The 20,101-nt window shown below is 41.2% G+C and overlaps 1 protein-coding gene across 1 annotated transcript; it reads left to right on the forward strand.

Moving 5' to 3' along the window:
• Positions 1-1,705: 1,705 nt before the first annotated feature.
• On the forward strand, positions 1,706-19,895 carry LOC122615477 (cyclic AMP response element-binding protein A). Its single transcript, XM_043790397.1, has 6 exons — positions 1,706-2,770; positions 14,526-14,736; positions 16,180-16,676; positions 16,798-17,247; positions 17,513-17,656; positions 17,772-19,895. The coding sequence occupies exons 1-6, from the start codon at positions 2,717-2,719 to the stop codon at positions 17,964-17,966; spliced, it is 1,551 nt and encodes a 516-aa protein (XP_043646332.1). The 5' UTR covers positions 1,706-2,716; the 3' UTR covers positions 17,967-19,895.
• The last annotated feature ends 206 nt before the right edge of the window (positions 19,896-20,101 follow it).

The following is a 20,101-nucleotide window of genomic DNA, read 5'->3' on the forward strand; positions in this document are numbered from 1 at the left end:
TAATCAAGCGAACCTGAGGCAACCCGTTTCGATTTACTATGTGTGTAAGCTATATTGGGGATTTTTAAATTTGAAATTTTCAAATGAATACAATAAAATCACGTCAACAAACAAGAAATTAGTGGCCGAGAGCTGTGTGGATATTTTCTGCGGGGGTATACATGACATGCACGGAGCTGTAGCCATATAGCTATGCCTCTCCATATGTATTACACAAGCGTTTTTGTGAAAACATCGCCGTTGTCATCGTCGTTTGTCTGCGCTGTATCTGTTGCCCGGGCAGCTTTAAACCGGATCTTTGGTTTGAAAGTACATTCACTTTGCGTCGTCGCCGTCGACGCAGCATTGCAGCAGCAACAGCAGCATTGCAGCAGCAGCAGCAGCATAAGTCCAGGCCAGGCCCCAAAGATCACCACATCCCCATATCCATGGGCTCTCAAAGATCACCGAGCTGAGCTCTTGGCTCCCAGCTCCCAGCTCCGGCAAACAGCCTTCAAATGACTCGGCGGCTTGGCCTGGGTTGGAATGGACCGACTCTCTATGGTCTGCACATGTGCATAGTTCAAATAACTTGGTCAAGTTGACAAGATCAACGGAGCGAGTGTTACCAAGCGGCAGCAGCCAAAGTCAGGTCTGGTTGCAGAGGGGGGAACACCTCCCTGCCCCTTCCCCTTCCCCTGCCCCTGCTCCTGCTCCTTCATGCATTCGGGCCAAATCAAATAGTCGCAGCAACAACACAAAATCTATAATAAAAAACAGGTTAACAAATGTTGCCGCAACGCTGAAGTCGACGCAGCCCATGGCATCGGAAGAAACTTGTTTTCCTTTCCTATGCCGCCGCTCCGGGTCTCAAATCTCAAATCTCGGGCCTCTGGTCTCCGGTCTCCGGTCTCCGATCTCCGGTCTCAAACTCAATACGACGTCAAAGCCGGCTTACGACAATCAACTTACATTCACTTCTCGAGGCCCCGAAGAGCGTGAAAGTTTCACTAAGAGCACGGGCACGAGCACGAGCACGGTTTTCGGGAGAGAGTCGGCAACAGATACAATCGCATTGGGATTCGAAGCCGGCTAGCCCGCATGTTACACAGTAGCAAGGGTAGATTGGTGGCCAAGAACCATGGGAATATACAAGACTTCAGTTACAACTACCCCAAACATGTTAAGGAGTCAATAAATTCAATTAAACTATGGCAAATGTAACATGAGGTATTCGATTAGTTGACCTTTGGGAACCAAATGCAACAACCCCAAACGTTTCGCATAGATTAACGAATCAATAACAAACACAGGATATTACGATTTATGTTGAGGCAATAATCTTAGTCCTGGTTGGCATACAAGAATTTCTTTTAGATTTCTGGTTTTGTATTACAATTACTATGTTAATTTTTCACTTTTATTTTAAATGAGAAAACATTAATAAAACATATCCAGACTTTAAATTTGTTTAAATGTATTTAATAAATAATTTTAAAAAGTATCTCCAGTTCGAGCTTTTCTATCTTAAATTCTGAATTTGCCGGCATTGCAAACGCAGAGAGAGGGAGAGAGAGAGAGCGCTATACGTGCGGAAGAGAGACAGAGCGTTGTAGAGTAAAAGAGAGCAGCAGAGCAGCGACAGCGACGCCGGCAGAGGGCTGACGTTTCGATTCGTTCGTTCGCATTCACAAGAATTTCACCGACATTTAGTTTAGTACCGTTTTTGGCTGCAGTCGCACTACGGACAGTTTATTCTAATTGTGTGCTACCATCCCATACATCCAAACATACAAATATTATTGCTAAAGTTAACGATATTAACTACACATATTAAATGCTATTATACACGGGCCGAGCAAAGCCATTTCAAAAGCGGTTTACTGCCCCATCCACACACAAAACACACAAAAAAAATTCAATTAAATCAATTGAAATCGTAATCGAGTCCAAAACACAGTACAGCGAATGAAAAGTCAAATAAACTAAAATTATATGGTTATTAACGTTGATTCTAAACATACATACATATAATAACTATTTTCTATGAAAATCGAGTGTTTCGTTTCCGAATCGGGAAAAAAGTTAATAATTCAATTAATGTTAACGCCAAATATAATCCGACGAGAAAAGCGCATGCAACAAGTTAAATCCAGCCGACAGTTGTAAACCAAGTTAGATCCGTACACAGATACACCCCAAGTACCACAACCAATACGAATACGAATGCCCGGTGTACACACACAAACGCAAAAGTCACACACACACGCAGACTATAACAATGTCAAGTGAAAACATTCTCTGGAAGCAACAGGTTTCCCCTTAATAAGTGTTATAAAGAAGCAACCAACAGTCATCACCCAGAACTGTTCGTTCGGAAAAAAGTAAAGTAAAAAATAAAAGAGAAAGAGAGGTAGAAGAGAGCACGAGGAATAAAGAAGATAAAGTATAAAGCAAAAAGCAAAAAAGCAAAAAGAAAGAGAAAGAGCGGAGAAAGAGCCACCTTTCAGTCAGCAAAATCATATGAATATAATAGTATAATACCATAAACTAAAAAGTTATAAGAAGACAGTTCTTAAGTGGGTTAAAGTAGAAAAATTTGTGTGACTGCAACCGAGTGGAACCGAATTAAACCAAACCAAACCCCATACCATACCATACCATACCATCCCCGAACCGTAAAACCAACTAAAAGAGTTCTTAAAGCGCATCTGAAAAGCGCCAACCCCAAAGAACCATGGAATTCTACGATGGCGACCTCAAAGATATATGGGACTCCGACTTAGATCCGGTAAGTGTTTAAATTACCACTTCAGAGCACACAAAAAAACACAAAAAAACACAAAAAACGCGAAAAGCAACTTGTACCCCCTTATTATATCAGTCAGAACAGAACCATTGATACTTGAGAGCTTTTATTACAGCAGGTATGCTTGATATGGGCTATATGTGAAAGTTAAAGCCGCCAAGTCGCACGAAACGATAAGAAACTGTCCGAGATATACAAATGTATATATGTATGTACATAGGTAGCTCTTATATATAATAGCTCACTTAATTTTATGTGGCAATGCCCCAACTAATTCACCCAACTTGGTGAACTCCTTGAACTTCGATCTTTGACTACAGAGACATCTTCCATACGATTATTAAGTCATGTAAGAGTCGTGCTTCCACGAAACGAAATTGCATTTAAAAATCTAAAGAAAACACTTTAATGACCCACATTAAGCTTATCAGTTTGGGGAGAAAAACGTGAACTTATTCATGAGCTGAATTCTAAGTATGATGATCGATTTCAGGAAAGGAAAATGAAAATAAAGAAACTAATTTCGATCTCAGGGTCCCACGGAATTTAGCCAGTTTTCCTTACCTTCTCTGCATATTAAGTGGTTTGCATTCATATGTATGCGATCACCTGAGAGAATACCGATCGCCGACAAACTGGCCTATGATCAAACCTGTCCCAAGCCACCTCATAAAAATGTCCGCTCACCGCACCACCAAAATTCGAATGTGAAAAAGAGCCATACTATACAATATACACTATGTATGTATAGTGAAAAAAGAAACCAAAATCTAATCGAACTGCCCGGCTTCCAGACATCAGACACCGTAATATACAACACACCCAGAATCACAGTTGTGGTTTCATTTTCGTGGAGGACGTTCTTGGATTGCCGAACCCAATAGCATTACTCAACAGAAAAAACTTTGCCAAATAGATACGGTACGCCCGAATCAAACAAACCGTCTAGTGCCGAAAGGAAAGGCAGCTTTCAAGGCTTTTTATCTTGGCAGTTACGTGCCCGTTTTGAGAGAAAAGACAATTTTAGTGACTTTTTGTGTTCGAATATATCATTTTACATGGTTTTTGATAAGAAACAGCGACTATATCTGGCATTCAGGAAACATTTCTGTTCATAACTTAGAAGTTTCGCTGTCCTACAAAGTTGTTTTCTGTCGCGCGATAATGATAATTGAAGTTTTCCAAGAAATTAAAAGAAATTTATCATTAGCGAACGATTTCTGTTTCGGTTGTTTTGTGCTCATAGTTCCGCCCACTATCACCCATCACCCCGCACCACCGCAACTCGAACTTCTCGTTCGGCAATCGTGAACTGTTTCAATATAATGAAATGACTAAAAGTGCCGGGTTGAGCTTCATTTGCGGAGTACTCATAGTACTCATAGATGGAGATGCCGTCGTCTATTGCTTATCGCTGCGGAAACAGTAATGAATATATGTCGTCCGCCCGTCCATCCAGCCCAAGTCCGTCCGTTTCACTTGTTCTTGCTTTTGTACACCGTAAAAAACAGATCAAAATCAAATTAGGTAGATGCTTACCATTGTATCAGTTTGATTTGATAGCTTTGAGTTCTTACTTGTGATCTTCTGAGAAAAGGTCCGCTTCACTATTACATTTTTCTAAATTATATTTTGACTCAATTTTGATGATAAATCACCGTTAAATTGGTATGAATTCCATGTTTATAGTTCGTGAAATTGTCTTTTCTGAATTTGTCTTTAAGCTGAACAATCGATAGGTCAACTATTTGGTCATTGCAGGTAACAAGAGTCCGAGTTCGGCTCCCACTGCTACCCTGTGCACTATTTTTCCATAGATTTCCGCTCCCAACTTTTGCTTTCTGTGTAGAGGAAGCTCTGCTGGGCGAGCACAAAAGAAAAGAATCTATTACGGCTTGGGAGGAGGACACATGTGGAGTTGATAAGAGGCTGCTATCAGCTGGTCTAAATGCAAAGTAATGACTTTTTTTCGCCTGCTGCTGCTGTTGCTGTTGTTGTTCTTGTTGCTGCTGCGGCTGCACTTCGCAGCTAGTCAAATAGAGTATGGCTCGTCAGTGTCATTACTATTGGGAGATAATAAATGCGCGCCGGCGACTACTCGACTTGTAGACAATGTAGCCGGAGGGACAGAAATAGGCCCAATGCCCGGGAAAATGCGCGTGCAGTTTCTATTGGTTTTGTTGCATTGCATTTTGTTTTTTCCCGCCGTAAGCGGTACAATGTACCCGTACCCGGGGCGTGCGCTCAATTACCTCATAAGTATCTCAAATGCCTGTGTGTGCCCATAACAAGAAATTATCGCTTTCTGAGCGAAGTCGCCGCCCTAATACCCTCGAAACGCCTCGGAAGTGAGATCAAGATCGAGGTAAGATCCAGCTAATCATCCAGGGCTAGATAGCTGAAATTCCATGAAAGATCCCATCCGAACCTTTTGTTTTGCTATTTTGGCATTATTTTAATAAAACAAACTATCATTCTGAAGTCTTTTCAAGCATATCAACAATCTTATCTCACAGTATTTTGTAACCAAAAAATAAAGCAAAAAAACAAAAAAAAAAAGTAAACTTGCGCCCAGATAAGACGTGAAATGCCCAATTTTGATTAGCCTTAGCGCACCATTTTCCACTTAAACGGTTGACAAAAATATAAAAAAATAATAATTATGATGCCATGGGATTTTTTGTTCTTTCGTAAACCAAAACAAAAAGCCAAAAATAATGACTTGACGGGTCGATAATCAATTTTATTAAATTGGCAAGGGGCTTCAAATCGGCCACAAATTGGAAAGTCCCAGTAGGGTTTAGCTTTAGTCTTCAAAGAGAGAGAGCTGCGATAATGTCACGTGCCCCGCATTGCCGAGATTCCGATCGGTGTTATCAAGAAATCCCCTACCTTTTCATTCAGAGATCTTGCAGTGGTTCCCCAGCCTATCAGTATCAGTTGGGAGCAATGAGAAATGAAGAGTTGACACAGCAGAACTGAATCTGTAAAGCTTTAGAAAAAAATACATGTGTACATATAAATTCGCGATCGGGGGAATTCCGTGAAAATCGATTAATCGAGCGCGGGAAAAACCAACAACAATCATGTTTACGATGATCTCTGACTAACTGGTTATTCAATTTACGAAGAATACAGTTTAAGGGGCAAACAAACAATTTCCAGTGCAAATATAAATATCAATGTTTCAGCTTAACGACTTTCGATTCTGGTCCCTGGTCCAGCCTTGATAAGAAAATACAATATAAAATTATTTCTGCTGAACGCTAAAATTACTGCTGAAATTTTCACATTTTGTTGATAAGGGCAGCACATGGAAACAGAATGCCTAATTAATGCGGATTTAGAAATGAGCTTATCTTCTCAATAGGCAAGTAGAGCTCGCGTTCTTATATAGGGTAGTATGTGAAAGGGTTGTGCCTCGAAAGAAAGCGAAAACAAAGCTGTGTTTTCAACCAAAAGTCTTCAAGATCGTCTCAGAGGTAGCCTCGAAAAAGAAGCACCGCAGCCGAAAGAGTAGACTGCCGGAAAAGATTGCCTTGAGCAAAATAAATTGCATTCGCCTTCAGAGAAGAATGCTGACCGAAGTCGAAAACCAGCGACTTTCCTAAATTATTTTGTTGGCCAAATCGGAAAGTGAGAGGTTAAGAGTTAAAGACCGAAGCAGGGAAAAACTGCAGCATTAACAAGAAGCCCAGAAGTCAGCAACTTTTCGCCACTTCCATTGAGATACAAGCAATCCAACCCAACAAATATATATTTCTGACATTTCTAGAGCTATTCTTTTTTGTGGGCCAACTTTCGCTTATATAAGCAAAATATAAAAAAGGTGTTGCGGGCGGGGGCGGGGGCGTGGGGCATGCATAATGGTATTAGCAGTTTCTTTTCGCCCAATTCGATACCCTTTATGGTCTATATACGAATATGGCCTGTTGCCTGGCCGTCGAATGCAAATGTGCATTTCGTTGAGGTTAGACAGAGATTTTCTAACGGCCCAATGCAAGGCCCGCTACTTAAAATGCACACTAGAATACTACCAACTCCAGCGTCAAGAAACGGAAATCACAAAAACGTGCTTGGCAACAGGCTGTGTCGGCATTTTGTTAGCTTGGAGAGCTTAGAGTCTTGACTCTCGGGAGCATATTTGAATAACTAGTTCGAGCTAAGCACGATACTTTCAATATGGTCTATCACTCGTCTGTATATCTCGTATATCGCGTATATCGCGTATACGCCGCGTTGTTTGTATATACGTACGCTGTACGTATTGTGTATTGCTTAACTTTGACATTTCCAATGAGCCGGAGCGTTGCAATCTGCAAAACAGGTTAAAGCACAAAGCGAATGCAAAGAAACCCAGCGACGGCTATTGCAAATTTAGCTCGCTCCAGCGACACAATTTCTATGCCAAAAGTCCAAACATATGGCGAGCCAGCGAAAGAGCAGAAAACCGAAGCAGAAAAAAGCGCGCATAATTAAATTTGTGCCCCCACACATAGTATTGGCTTACATGTGCGCCAGTCTCACTGGCTCCACTCACTCTCTCTTTCTCTCTCTGCAGATATAGATAGATATATATATAGTTTCCCATTCATGTCGGCCATTCATGCGAATTTACACGCGCTGCGCGTTGCAGGATGCGCGGCCATAGCCATAGTGTCCACGCGGAAAACGGAAAACCCTCTCTTAGCTTGCTCTTTTCGACCGGGTTTTCTAGTTGTGGCAGCGCCTCTCTCTTTTGGCCACAAGAGTGGGCGGCCTTTGGGCCATTTGGCCAGCTGTTTGCGCTTTGTTTTGTTGACGTCAATGTCAGGATGTCGAAGGAGTTGACTTGTGGCCAAAGCCCCGAAGAGCGTGAATTATTCATGGACCCGCTCGCTCGCAACTTACAATATGTTACAGCGTCTCCCTCATCGGGGGGATGGGCTGGGGGGCCCAGTGCCCCAACTGGGCGTGGGCGTTGCAACATATTGCCAGTGCCAATGAAGTGCCACACGATAAGTGTAACAGCAGGCAGCAGGCAACAGGCAACAAGGAAGCAACAGTAGGTTGCTTCTTGTGGGCGGAGAAGCACTGGAAGTAGCATTTAGGAAGTCGTTAGGGAGCGGGTATCCACAGGACCACCCTTTGATAGGACATTTTATCTGGCACTAGGCGAGTAAGTGATAATCACTGTAGCTTTGAGGACTTAAGATTATAGTTTGATTGGTGAAAGAAATTCGGTAAAATTCAGTGAACGAGATAGGTATCTTATAGTAAGACTTGAATTAATCATAAAAGATATTTTTGAATCTAAGAAATATTATAAATTCTACTCCTAAACAATTTCATTAATCTGTAAAATAACTAACTGTGAACCTTTAAATTAGCTCTTGAATTTATTTGCATTCACGTTCTGTAAGTTATTTGAGCTCTAGCACGTTACAAATTATTCATCAAATTTATATACCCCTTTGACCTCAAGACCTTTCAAAGATGTCAGTTTCTTCTACTAAATATTCCGCAATTCTAGTAACCATATGGACTTTAAGGTTCCTTTGGAAAAGTTAAGGGAGAGTTCTTAGAGCTGATGGTCTCTGCAACACATTTAAGAGCATTTCTATGATGAAGAAACCAGAAACGAGAATTACTCGTCATAAAGTATGTTTTCACTAAATTTTAAAGACGCTTTGCGTAACATGATATTATTCATGGCAAACCCCAATTAAGTGCACTAATCGGATTCATCGGAAACCCCAATCTTCACTACACCAAAATCCATTAGAGAGTCATAAGTTAGGGCCTAGAATTCAGTAATTACCCGGCGACAGGCACATTTTTCAACATTCATGCATTATCTTTCCGAGAAGCCTTGAAAGTGAATTCATTATGGGCTCTCCAATAAGGTCGCCCAGCTCTCTGACTCATCCGCGCATTGCCAAATTGGTTATGTCTGCTTTGCATATATGCAGATGTACGATTTTAGCTTTTCGACGCTCTTCGGCGATTTTGTGAAAGGCATTAGACGGTCTCGAAGGCTGAGACTTGGTGGATCTCTGTTGAGCACCCACTAACTCAAAGATAAACGATCTCTGGGGGATCAGGATAACCGAAGATTGTGGGGGTTTCAACCTCCTTTGGCAGTGCCTTTGCCCCCATATAAATTTTACTACATTTTTTGGCTACTTTCACAGTGATTTCCGTTTGGCAAATTGTTCATGTGTACGTCAGACGTGCTGCTTACGTACTTTCCTCGCAAAAAAAGCGCACAAACATATGGTGGTGATAAGCTAAGCCCGCAATGAACCCCCACCCCCACCCACCCTATTCTCCCTTTCACCAGCTATTTATAAACATATTAGGTTATATTTATAACCACCACTACGTCATGGACGTCTGGGAGACACTCTTACTTCGCATTGGAGGCTGCAACATGGCGGATACGTAATGTGTGAGTTCATTTCGCGTTCTGATTTGGCCGATTTAAAGTCGTATTCTCGGGCGGAATTCCTGGCCAATTCGCACTTTCTTTTCAAGGCAAAAGCGGAGGCATTTGACGATGGCCATTTACATCGTAGCCCCATTACCATTTACCACGCTCACGAAAAACGAAACCGTAGCAATTTTTCAAGTTAAAAGGCAGTTCAGTATCCGTGTTTTTGTGTTTTATTTTTTTCGCTTGGTTTTTGTTTTTGGTTTCTGCTCTTTTTGAATTGTGGGAGCACCTTTCACTTTACCAACACTCCAGCGCCGAATGATGCAGCCTGGGCATAAAAATTGGAAAGAAATAAAGACTCGGCTAAAAATGCTGTGCACAACACAAAGAAAAAGCGATACATACATAATGATCCGCACGCACACGGCTGCAGTTTTATAAATGTGAAAGGTTTTCGCTTGCTGCAACATTATTTAATCAATCCAAATTGTGGAGCAAGCGAAAAAAAGCAAAATCGAAAAAAAGTATAGACAAAAAAGTCAGAAAAGGCAAAAGTAAAGCCCAATGAAAACACAGAGGTAAAAAGAAAGAAGAAAGAGGAGAAACCAAGCCAAACTATAACCAGTTTAATTATTTTTATGAAATTGTATGTTTGTGGCTCTTTTTTTCACCCTTTCTTGGTATTTTTTTCGGGAGGACCGAGCCGAAGACTGGAAATTTGAATAAGATTGTATAATGGGTAAACGAAAAAACCGGGGGACCCGGCAACACCAACACCCATGTGTGTGTGTGTGTGTAGTGTGTGTATGCTAATTTAATGCCGTAAGATAAAGAAAACCCCTCCGGCGGCTATTTCGATTTTATTCCACCTTAATCGTTTCCAAAGTGCCTGCTTGATTGGGCTCCCAAGTGACGAGTGACGATTGACGATTGACGAGAGGAGTGCGAGGCAGAACAATTCTCTGCACGTGACATTCGAGCGAAGCAACAGGTTTCCTTCTGTGAATCGCCAATGAAATGGGGTCAAATGACTGCATTTCACACAGGCTCCTCCGCCGTTGGTTAGGCAATCGAATCGATTGCCCGGCCAAGTCAAGTCAACTCAAGTCAAGTCGAGCTTAGCCGCATTCAAGCGGTTTTTGTGGCCCAAGAGCCACTCCAGCTCCATCTTCAGCTCCAACTCGAGCTCCAAGTCGAGCATCGCACCACACACCACACACCGCACACCGCACACCACATGCCACACCACACCGCTTTCCACTTGAGAAGGCGCCCTTAGCCATTTCACCGGCGGTGCCGCGCTTTCATTGGAACACACAAATCGGAGAAGTGGCGGTACGGAGGTGGTACGGAGGCAGAAACCCACCTGGAACGTTGAACAAACGGTGCCACAGGTGCACCATGAGAAATATTTCAATAATTGCTGCACCAGCTATAGGATTGCATAATAATAGATCGGGATATCACAGATCGTTTATATAAAGTCTTTACCTAGCACTTTTTATTCATACCTAACCAAATTGTTAGGCAAATGGTAAACATCTATGATTAAATTACATCATTTTTATGTAGCTACTATCAATTGTTGTACTATTTGAATGAAAAAGGCATCAAATATAATTCTAGCTGGTTCATAAATGGAAACACTAAAATACAAATAAATAATAAATACTAGTCAATCCCATCACACACTTCACTGAAGTTATTGAACTATTAGGCAGCAATGCCAATATTTACGTTGTGATTAACAAATTTCTCTGCCAAGGTCGTTGTGGCACACTAAACGATCTTCGTTTGGGGCTTTCCATATAATAATGCTCTGGATTTGGATTTTAGTTTGAAACTGATAAGATTTGCGATCAAATTGACATAAATAGAATGGAAAATAAACAAAGGTTATCTTAGCACTATGATATTGGGGTTTGCTTTGTCCTTATAAGTTATGAAGTCGGACCAAGTAGGCATGGCTACAGATAAGATACGAGGATGACCATTGCAAAACGCAGTGTGCCTTTTCCCCCAGTGTATTACCCCACCCCCGGAACACGATGCCCCCACCTGATCCGCAGCCGCTAACAAAAGAGGTAGCAAATGCCTGCGAGCATTTTTGCCGTCTTTTTCCGTTGTGTTTTTCTCCTGGCTTTCTTCTTTCTTTCATCAACGGCAACATACATATTTGTATACAGACAGACAGACAGACATATGTACATACTTACATAGATATATTTGTATTTGTACGACTGCCTGGGCATCTGTATGCTGTATCTGTATGTTCGAATGGAAGTACGTGTTGGTGTGTATCTGTGTTGCCCGTTTTGGTAGCATTTTTCAAGAATTGCTAATTCTCAACAATTCCCAAGGTTCGTTGAACTCATCATAAACACACACACACACACCGCACACACATACCACACACCACACACTGGGCACGCACACTCGGATTTTATTTACGCTTCTCGGTGCTTTTAAGCATTATACTGTATGTATGTATGTATGTATATACTGTATACTATAAACCATACTGCTTGCCGATTCTTGGCCCGATGCGCGGCGACGGCTAAAATGCGGAGAAAGCACTTGTGTATTTGTGTTTTAATGCACTGCCCAATGAAATATACAAAAATGCGAGGGACGGCCCACGAGTATTAGCATAATGGGCAGATCATTAATTCTCGGTTATTCCATACTTTCGTTGGCTTTCAGAATGTACGAATTACAGTAAACATCGACTGTGGTCTTTGGTCAAGAGAAACTTCGACTATTTCAGCACTTTCTTTGGCCCTTTGCCATTTTTGGTTAATTACTGAAGACGCTATTAACACTTCACCATAAAATATTAAAGAAAATACCTCAAAGGGTATTAAAACTTGTATTTACGAATAAATACGTTAACGACAGCGCTAATTTATGGCTTATAGTTGTTAAGTTGAAATAGGTACATCAGCTAATACTGCTGCTACTTGGCAATTATCTGTTTACTTCGAATTTACAGTGCTACAACACTAAATGTCAAATTCGTGTTTAATTACTATTGGTTTTTGAGAAAAACATAAAGTCTTGCATTTGCAAAAACTTCCAATTTGCCGTTTTTACATTCGAGATTAACACATCACGGGGCTGCTGTACTTTTGAAGACTCTCCTTGATTTGGGAGCTTCATGAAAAATAATTTTTATTGTATGTTAGGTAATGGGCAATAATAGAAAATTTAGAGATCCACAGCTCACTGCTGGAATTTATTATGAATTCTATGTGACTTGAGAAATAAGAATTTGTATTTTGGAGATGTATGAACTGGAATTATTATACTTTCCAATATAATATTCATACATATTCGATCAAGCTGATTTTGGTGCCATCCTTAAGATATGCATTTAAATTTCTCGACAAGGAACAGGTTGATCTTGCCACTTTTGCCTGGATAAAACCCAGTTAACCACCCTCGTTCGAAATTGCGAGTGCCGCATAATCATTACAAATTCTTTCAAATGCACGTGTGCAAACGGTAATCAATGTTTGGACTCACGGTGTGTGCCTTGTTCGGTGGATTTCGTGGAGGAACCCGAAGAATTCGATTAGCCAAAGACCCACAAAGAACCGGGAAGAATCGTACCTGCCTACATACATGCGTATGTATGTATCTTTACGTACGACGGCGACGTTCCCTTTTTTTTATGGCCAAAACTGGATTCCACTTGGCTTGGCTTAGAATGTGAACTTTGGTGAGGTGGGGCTCGGCTGGGATTTTACATACAAATGTGTTTTTAAAGCGTAATTACATGCACTTCTTTATCGCAGACAGACAGACAGAAAGACAGACAGTCAGTCACTCTGATGTGTACATATGTAAGTAGTTTTACCCATGTGCATATTTGCCACAAAATGCCACCTCCAAATGGGTCAGCAATTTATTGCCGTAGATTGCGGGCGGCAATTAAGCGAATCCAGTCCGAAAATCTGGCACATTCGGGATTACATCATCGGGCGGGCTTTAGCTTTAGCTTCAAAATAAATACATACATACATATATACATATATAGATATGTTCTGGAGCTGTTTGTTTTCACCATTCCATTCGGATCTTCGGTTTTTTTGGCGGCAAATAGAATAGAACACACGGCCAACTCGTTTGACTTATTTGTGCTGCACTCCGATCGTGATTGTGAGTGATTTGCAAGGTTGGTTTTGCGCTCATCTCAGCATCGAAAGCACTTAGCACCGGCCCTCTTCATTATAATTAATTACACTCTTGCACACTTCGCTCCACGCGACTTTTAATTTAAATTTGTGCCAACCATTTGCCAACCATTTGCCAACAACTTGCCCCAAAACTCGATTGACGACTCTAATGGATCCAGTGGCAATGACCGTTGAATACTTTTGATGGGTCCTTCTGGAAAATAACGATTAATCCTCACCCTTATATAACTCCTTAATTTCGTTTTCAAATTTCTGAGCAAAATAATCATAGTACATACTTTTAAATCATGGTCCAAATCTTCTATTTGACGTTAAATGCATTTTATTAAATATCTTTTGGAGCTTCCCATTTTCTTCCGTATGAATGCATCACTTTGGTTTGGAACCAAAAGATCGTTTTTCTATACCAAGCTACCTGTTACCGGGGCTACAAAAAAATTAAGTTTCTGCTGAATTACCATTTCTTTAAGCCAGCCAAGCATTCATTTTACCGCAGCCCAATAAAGTTCGAGTACCATCACCCAACCTAGAAGCCAATACCTGGTGCCCCACCTAGGCTACAAAAATTCCCACCACTGATTTGCGGGTCCCCAAAAATAATGACTTAACGATTGATAACTTCAAAATGGTTCGTTCCCTCTGCTGATTGTCCGGCGCAACAAAAATGATTTCAAGGGTACAAACGTCCGAATCGGCGAGCGTGGTCGATGGTAAAATGTCTTCTGATAAGATTGACAACAAAAATATATTGCATAGCCACCATATGCAGGGGCCGTTCGAGATCTGCGCTATATGTACGTGCATACATATATATGCATACATGTACTTCTAAAATCAAATCAAATGAAATCAGAATTTATATACAATATACTTCGTTTTTTGAGCTATCTGCATGGCCCGAGTGGCCGCGTTGCGTTTTGGGTGTGCGATTCTCGTGTGATTTTGCCATAGGTCGTATATATGTAGGTAGGTAGGTAGAGCAGATGTACCTTTGTTTTTCGCATTCAGTTTTTGTGTTTTAATTATATAAGCGTGCTATCGCTGTGCAGCACGACTATGAATGACTTTTGTACATTAACTAATTGCCAACCATTTTTGTTGTTCCCATTTTCCACCGTTACAGGAATCCTTGAAAATCAGCCCCGATCACGATATGCACGACTGGCTGTTCGATCGGGACGTCAAAGATCCCACCGTCATACTCAACGACAAGCTCATCTCGGATGCCCTGCTCAATGGCACACAGCCGATCAAGACGGAGCACTCCTACAGCCTCAGCAGCGACGTTGACTCCCTGCCCGATTCACCAAAAAGCCTCCAGGCCAAGATTGAGGGTGAGTACCTTAGGACATCTATGTATATAGATTCTATCTGACCAGGTCTTATTTATATAACACCATCACGTGATCTTATAATCTTAAATCATAAAGATCATTCAAAGGAACGGAAGTCAAGGTTAGGAGTAGATTACTGTGTTAGCCTGTAACAGGGCCGTAGTTACACAAATCGATTGTCGATAATTGCCATTGCAACCCTTAATAAAGATCCATAGAGATCCTTAAAGGGATTAAATAACTTCCCTAATTAGATGTAATATGTGGGTTATGGGCAATGGAAAATATTAAAGAATTAGTGCATCACAATGCATATGCTAGAATGCACATGAAGGTGAAACTATGCAATTTGAAGGATTGCTGATTGAAACAGAGCGATCACCGATAACTCGGGAAAATGCACCTAACGCAGACCCACTAACTCTGGGTTTTTGGAAGGGGTCTGTCTGTAAGCCCCGAATAGCAATCCCAACACAGTTGGCAGTTGGTTAATTTGGGCCATGTACACAGTGAAAACAAGGCTGACAAGAATAACAGTTGAAAAACAGTTTCAGATCCGCTCTGTTCTGTTTCTAGTGTCGCGGTAGCATTTAGCAATTTAACGCAGTACTCGTGCATGAAGTTTTGTACTTTGACGCGATATCAGTTGTTCGTATGTATGACGGCAAACTGTGTATAATTACCCTGCCTTGGTTTTGGGCTTCTCTTTTTTTCGAGTTGTTATTATTTGTAATTTTATGGAAACTGTACGACTGTACAACTGTGTAAATAAAATAAAACGAAATTTCTCGTAGTTGTGTTGGAGCAGTTTTACGGACGTAGGCGGGGGGCCAAAGTTTTGCCAGAAAAATATAAAAAACTGAAACAACAGAATATGAAATGCAAACACAAGTGCAACTCGGCCAATTGACGCGTGCTCTGGCAAAGGAAAGTGATACGGTGTTTGCTCGGTTACAGACTACAGCTTAACTACAGTCTAAAGAGGCCCAATTCTTGCATAATAATGTGGGTTAGAAGCCACAATATTTGGGCAAAATATTTACCCACATATTGCTCTATTTGATTTTGGTTATTGTCTGCGGACAAAAAGGGGATGGAGCAAATACGGCTGTGAGCTAATTATTTTTGGGAAAATTAACAATTAACTGAGTCCAACTGAAACTGAAACCGATTTAAACTGACGCAAGCCAAAGCAACTAAATTTATGATAGCAAAACAGATTAAATCATTTTGCAGCTTATAAGCAAAAGTTTGGTTGTAATGAAATGGAAGAACACAGTTTGAGATATTTTATGAATGCACCTTTAATTTTGTGATCACTCATACGCAGTGTTGTCGCTGTTGATTGGGATGACGTGTCCCATAAGTTCTTATAATTTCAAATCGTTTTAAACTCCTTATTGACTGAAATCTCTAATGGCTTCCATCTCTTCGCTTCCCCAGACATGGACGACGAGTGCTTTCCCGCCATTTCACCGAAGACGGCGACCAATGGGCGCGTGACTATCGATCCCAAGTGCCTCACCTTCCACGTCCCGCCCACGCACGCCACGCCCATCAGCCGGCTGAGCAGCAATCCCGCCCTAAACACCTCCGTCGCGGATCTGACACGATCCTCCGGCCTGCACAGCCTGCAGGCGCACCAGCCACACCACGGATCCGGCTCGAGCCACGTGGTGGTGGCCAATCTGGAGCACTTTCAACTACCTCAGCACCTGTACGACAACGACTGCAGCTCCTCGGTGTCGTCGTTGCGGGAAGGCAGCATGTCGCCGGACATTTGCTCCGACATCGAGATCGACGAGTCGGCCATCAAGGATGAGCCCATGTCGCCGGACTCCAGCTGCCCCGCCAGTCCCACTTCTCAAGCGAGCAGCTCGCAGCACCAGCTCAGCCTTAACCTGGCCCACCTGCAGTCGGAAATGCTATTCGAGCCAACGGTGAGTTCACACAGCACAACTAGGACTCTTCGCAAAATGCTTATCTGTATTATATGAAATGTTTATTTATGATTTTATGTGAAATATTTCTAAAATTTCCCGTCTGGTGTTTCTCTTGCAGCACGGTGGCCTCCTCCTGACCGCCTGCGGCAACAGCACCAACAGCCTCATAAAGTCCCAGCAACGCCAGCAACAGATCCTTGGCCAGGACAATCTGCTGATGGCCAAGGTGGAGATCAAGAGCGAGAAACAGAGCACCAGCAATAGCTCGGGCAAATCGCATGCCCACGGCTATGGAATTCCGCTGACGCCACCATCCTCCCTGCCCAGCGACGATTCCGAAGGTAACTTGAGTCCGGAACACCTGTTTGCGCCCCTGTCGCCCAACGCTACCGTTTCCATCTCCGTGGCCAATCCAGCCGCCGGCGAGTCATCCGTACGGGTAAGCCGCACCGCCGCCAGCATCACGCGCTCGTCCTCCGGATCCGCATCTGCATCCGGCTCAAGTTCCAGCTCAACGGCCACCACGACACGGCAGCCGATCCACACGCCGCTGATCAGCTCGCAGCCGGTAAGTTTTTTTATGCAATTATTTTAGGAATAGTTTACATGAAGATCCATTAGGTTCGTGATCATAGTTAAACTGAAAGTCCTAACTTTAAATACATATCAGTAAATGTCACGATAAGACTTTACATAGTAGCAAATAGCTGAAATTACTCATAGGAAGTACAATTTCTTTTTAAAACCATGACGAATTCGAGCTCGTAATTGCGGTGATTTAGCAAGGCATTTGTCACTCACTAACTCTTCGCACACTTGTTTAATCTTTGCAGAAGGGCTCCACTGGGACGCTGCTGCTGACGGAGGAGGAGAAACGCACTTTGCTGGCCGAAGGCTATCCGATACCGCAGAAGCTTCCCCTAACCAAAGCCGAGGAGAAATCGCTGAAGAAGATTCGACGCAAAATCAAGAATAAAGTAGGTGCACACCACCATGCAAACGGTGCAGCGGCAGTACTACGCCGTGCAGCTTCATCGTTTACAACCGGCGAAAAGAAATCGTATTTAACTTTCTTTTTGCATAACTTTACAGATCTCTGCTCAGGAAAGCCGCCGCAAGAAGAAGGAGTACATGGACCAGCTGGAGAGGCGCGTCGAGATTCTGGTCACCGAAAACCACGACTACAAGAAGCGCCTGGAGGGGCTGGAGGAGACCAATGCCAATCTACTTAGTCAGCTGCACAAACTGCAGGCCCTAGTTAGCAAGCACAATGTGAAAAAGTCCTAAACACCCGGATTCACATGGACCCCTCGGTACCCAGGGGATTCTGTAGCCGGAATCGTTTCTTGTTTGCCCGCCTTCCCGAGTTTTATATTGTAGATCTATTATGTGTATGTCAGTTCAGTTCAGTTCAGTACAGTTTAGTTCATTCGATTCGGTTCAGATAGGTTTTTTGTTTCGATTTAATCGGTCGGGGAGTTTTTGAAGAATTTATGCGACGAGGAAACTTTGATGAATTTTTTGTTCGGCTTTTGGATAGCACAAAGCGGTAAAACATTCCCCTCACTCCTGCTCCACCGCACCCCCATAATAAATATTCCACAAGGCCCAGATGCCTGAATGCCCATAACTAATACCGTATAATTAATGTGTATGTAATCCTAGCTACTTGTAGGACCTATATTATAAAGCTATGTATATTAGTCATGCATTCCTGTTATATAAACTTGATCTAGCTTAGGCAAATGACCAGCTGCAGCAACAACCACAATTACAATTAAAATTAAAATTACAATTACAATAACGAGAAGCTCAAATGCAGAAGCCAATCCAGAAAGCGTCTAGAGAGAAGCTAAATAATATTGTAATTAAACGAAATCAACAGACCAAAAACAAAAACGTAAAAAAACAGCAAAGTAATGAAAAAGTTAACGACAACAAAAAAATAATGCAAGAAAGATAGAAGGAAAGCCGAAAGTAAATAGGCTCTGATTGTATATGAAATCCAGATTGGAGTTGAGCCGACAGTTGGAGGCAACATGTACATTATGTTTTAATAATGATTGAATGAATGAATTAACGAAAGACTCCCGGAGCTCAATCTCTGTGCTGTCTTTGGCATGACTCTTGTTCCTTTAAACGATATTTCTCAAAACGAATAACGAAAGCTGACGACGAGATAAAATACCTAAACAATTCCATAATGTAGCTATGTAGGAGGATTATGTAACGAACTATGTCTATATGCAGCATTTAAGTTTCTCTTCATCATCTGTTTGCCAGCGGCCGTCAAGTTGGAGTTTCAATAGATGGAAAGCATACGAATTTATAATGGGTATCCGTATCCGTATCTGCATCCGTATCCATATCCGTATCTGTATCCGTATCCCCAATTCGGTTCCGTTCTCCACCTGCCGCGTTGCCTGGCCAATTTAAAACCATTTCCGAGCCAATTATGAAAATGAATTATTGTTTGTTAAGTTTTATATTATAAGACGGCGCTGCACTGACCGAAGGGATATTTACAGTGTATAACCCAATTTAATCAAATTTCGCAGCAATTATTTTGTTTTTTATGTTTACAATTTGTGTTTTACGTTTTAGTGCAATTTTTTGGCATACATATTTATACAGATATTTTTGTATTCTTTTTGCAGCGTTCTGAATGAGTCATTCTAGTTTTTATTAGTTGAATTTATATACACAAAATTACTTAACGGAAATTTTAAGCGTAACCCGTTGATTTCCTATCAAATCGATAATATCTATAACATATAATTTAGCTATTTTTATGTATGTCTGTGCATCTGTGTATAAATCAAGCGGGCGAAGTTGTGCAATTGTTAGAAAATTTTTGAAAGAAAGATATTTAGTAAAAATACGAAAACCAGGAATCGAAGTTGAAAAACGAAACGCTCGTGCAATGACAAAAAACTTTTATTTAAAAAGCGTTAAACAAACAAATTGAAGACAACATGAAAAATGCATTATGATATATTTATATATATATACAAGTATGAATAATGAACGACTATCTACTATTTTTTGGCTATAGCATTTTAAACGCATATATTGTATGTTTAACGTTGAAAATGGAAAAAAACAAAACAAGAAAATACATCCAAAAAAATTGTAAAACTTTTATGATTGGTTGCTGTAATTTGGCAAAAGTAAAAGTGCAATTCCAAATAAAATTCATACAACCATACAAACAGCAGGAATTTTTGGCTTTTATTTATGATTAAGAAACAACAATCTTGTTTTCAGGAATTTATCATTATTTTTCATTTAAACGTGGGAATATAAAAAACAAAATTTTTCAGAAGAGGTGAACAAATTTGTTTGACTTTTGTATATATTTTTTCTTCCAAATAAAAAATAAATAAATCTAGTACAATTATTTATAGAACATTTTGTACTTA

Source organism: Drosophila teissieri, chromosome 3L, assembly GCF_016746235.2.
Source record: "Drosophila teissieri strain GT53w chromosome 3L, Prin_Dtei_1.1, whole genome shotgun sequence".
NCBI lineage: Eukaryota > Metazoa > Arthropoda > Insecta > Diptera > Drosophilidae > Drosophila > Drosophila teissieri.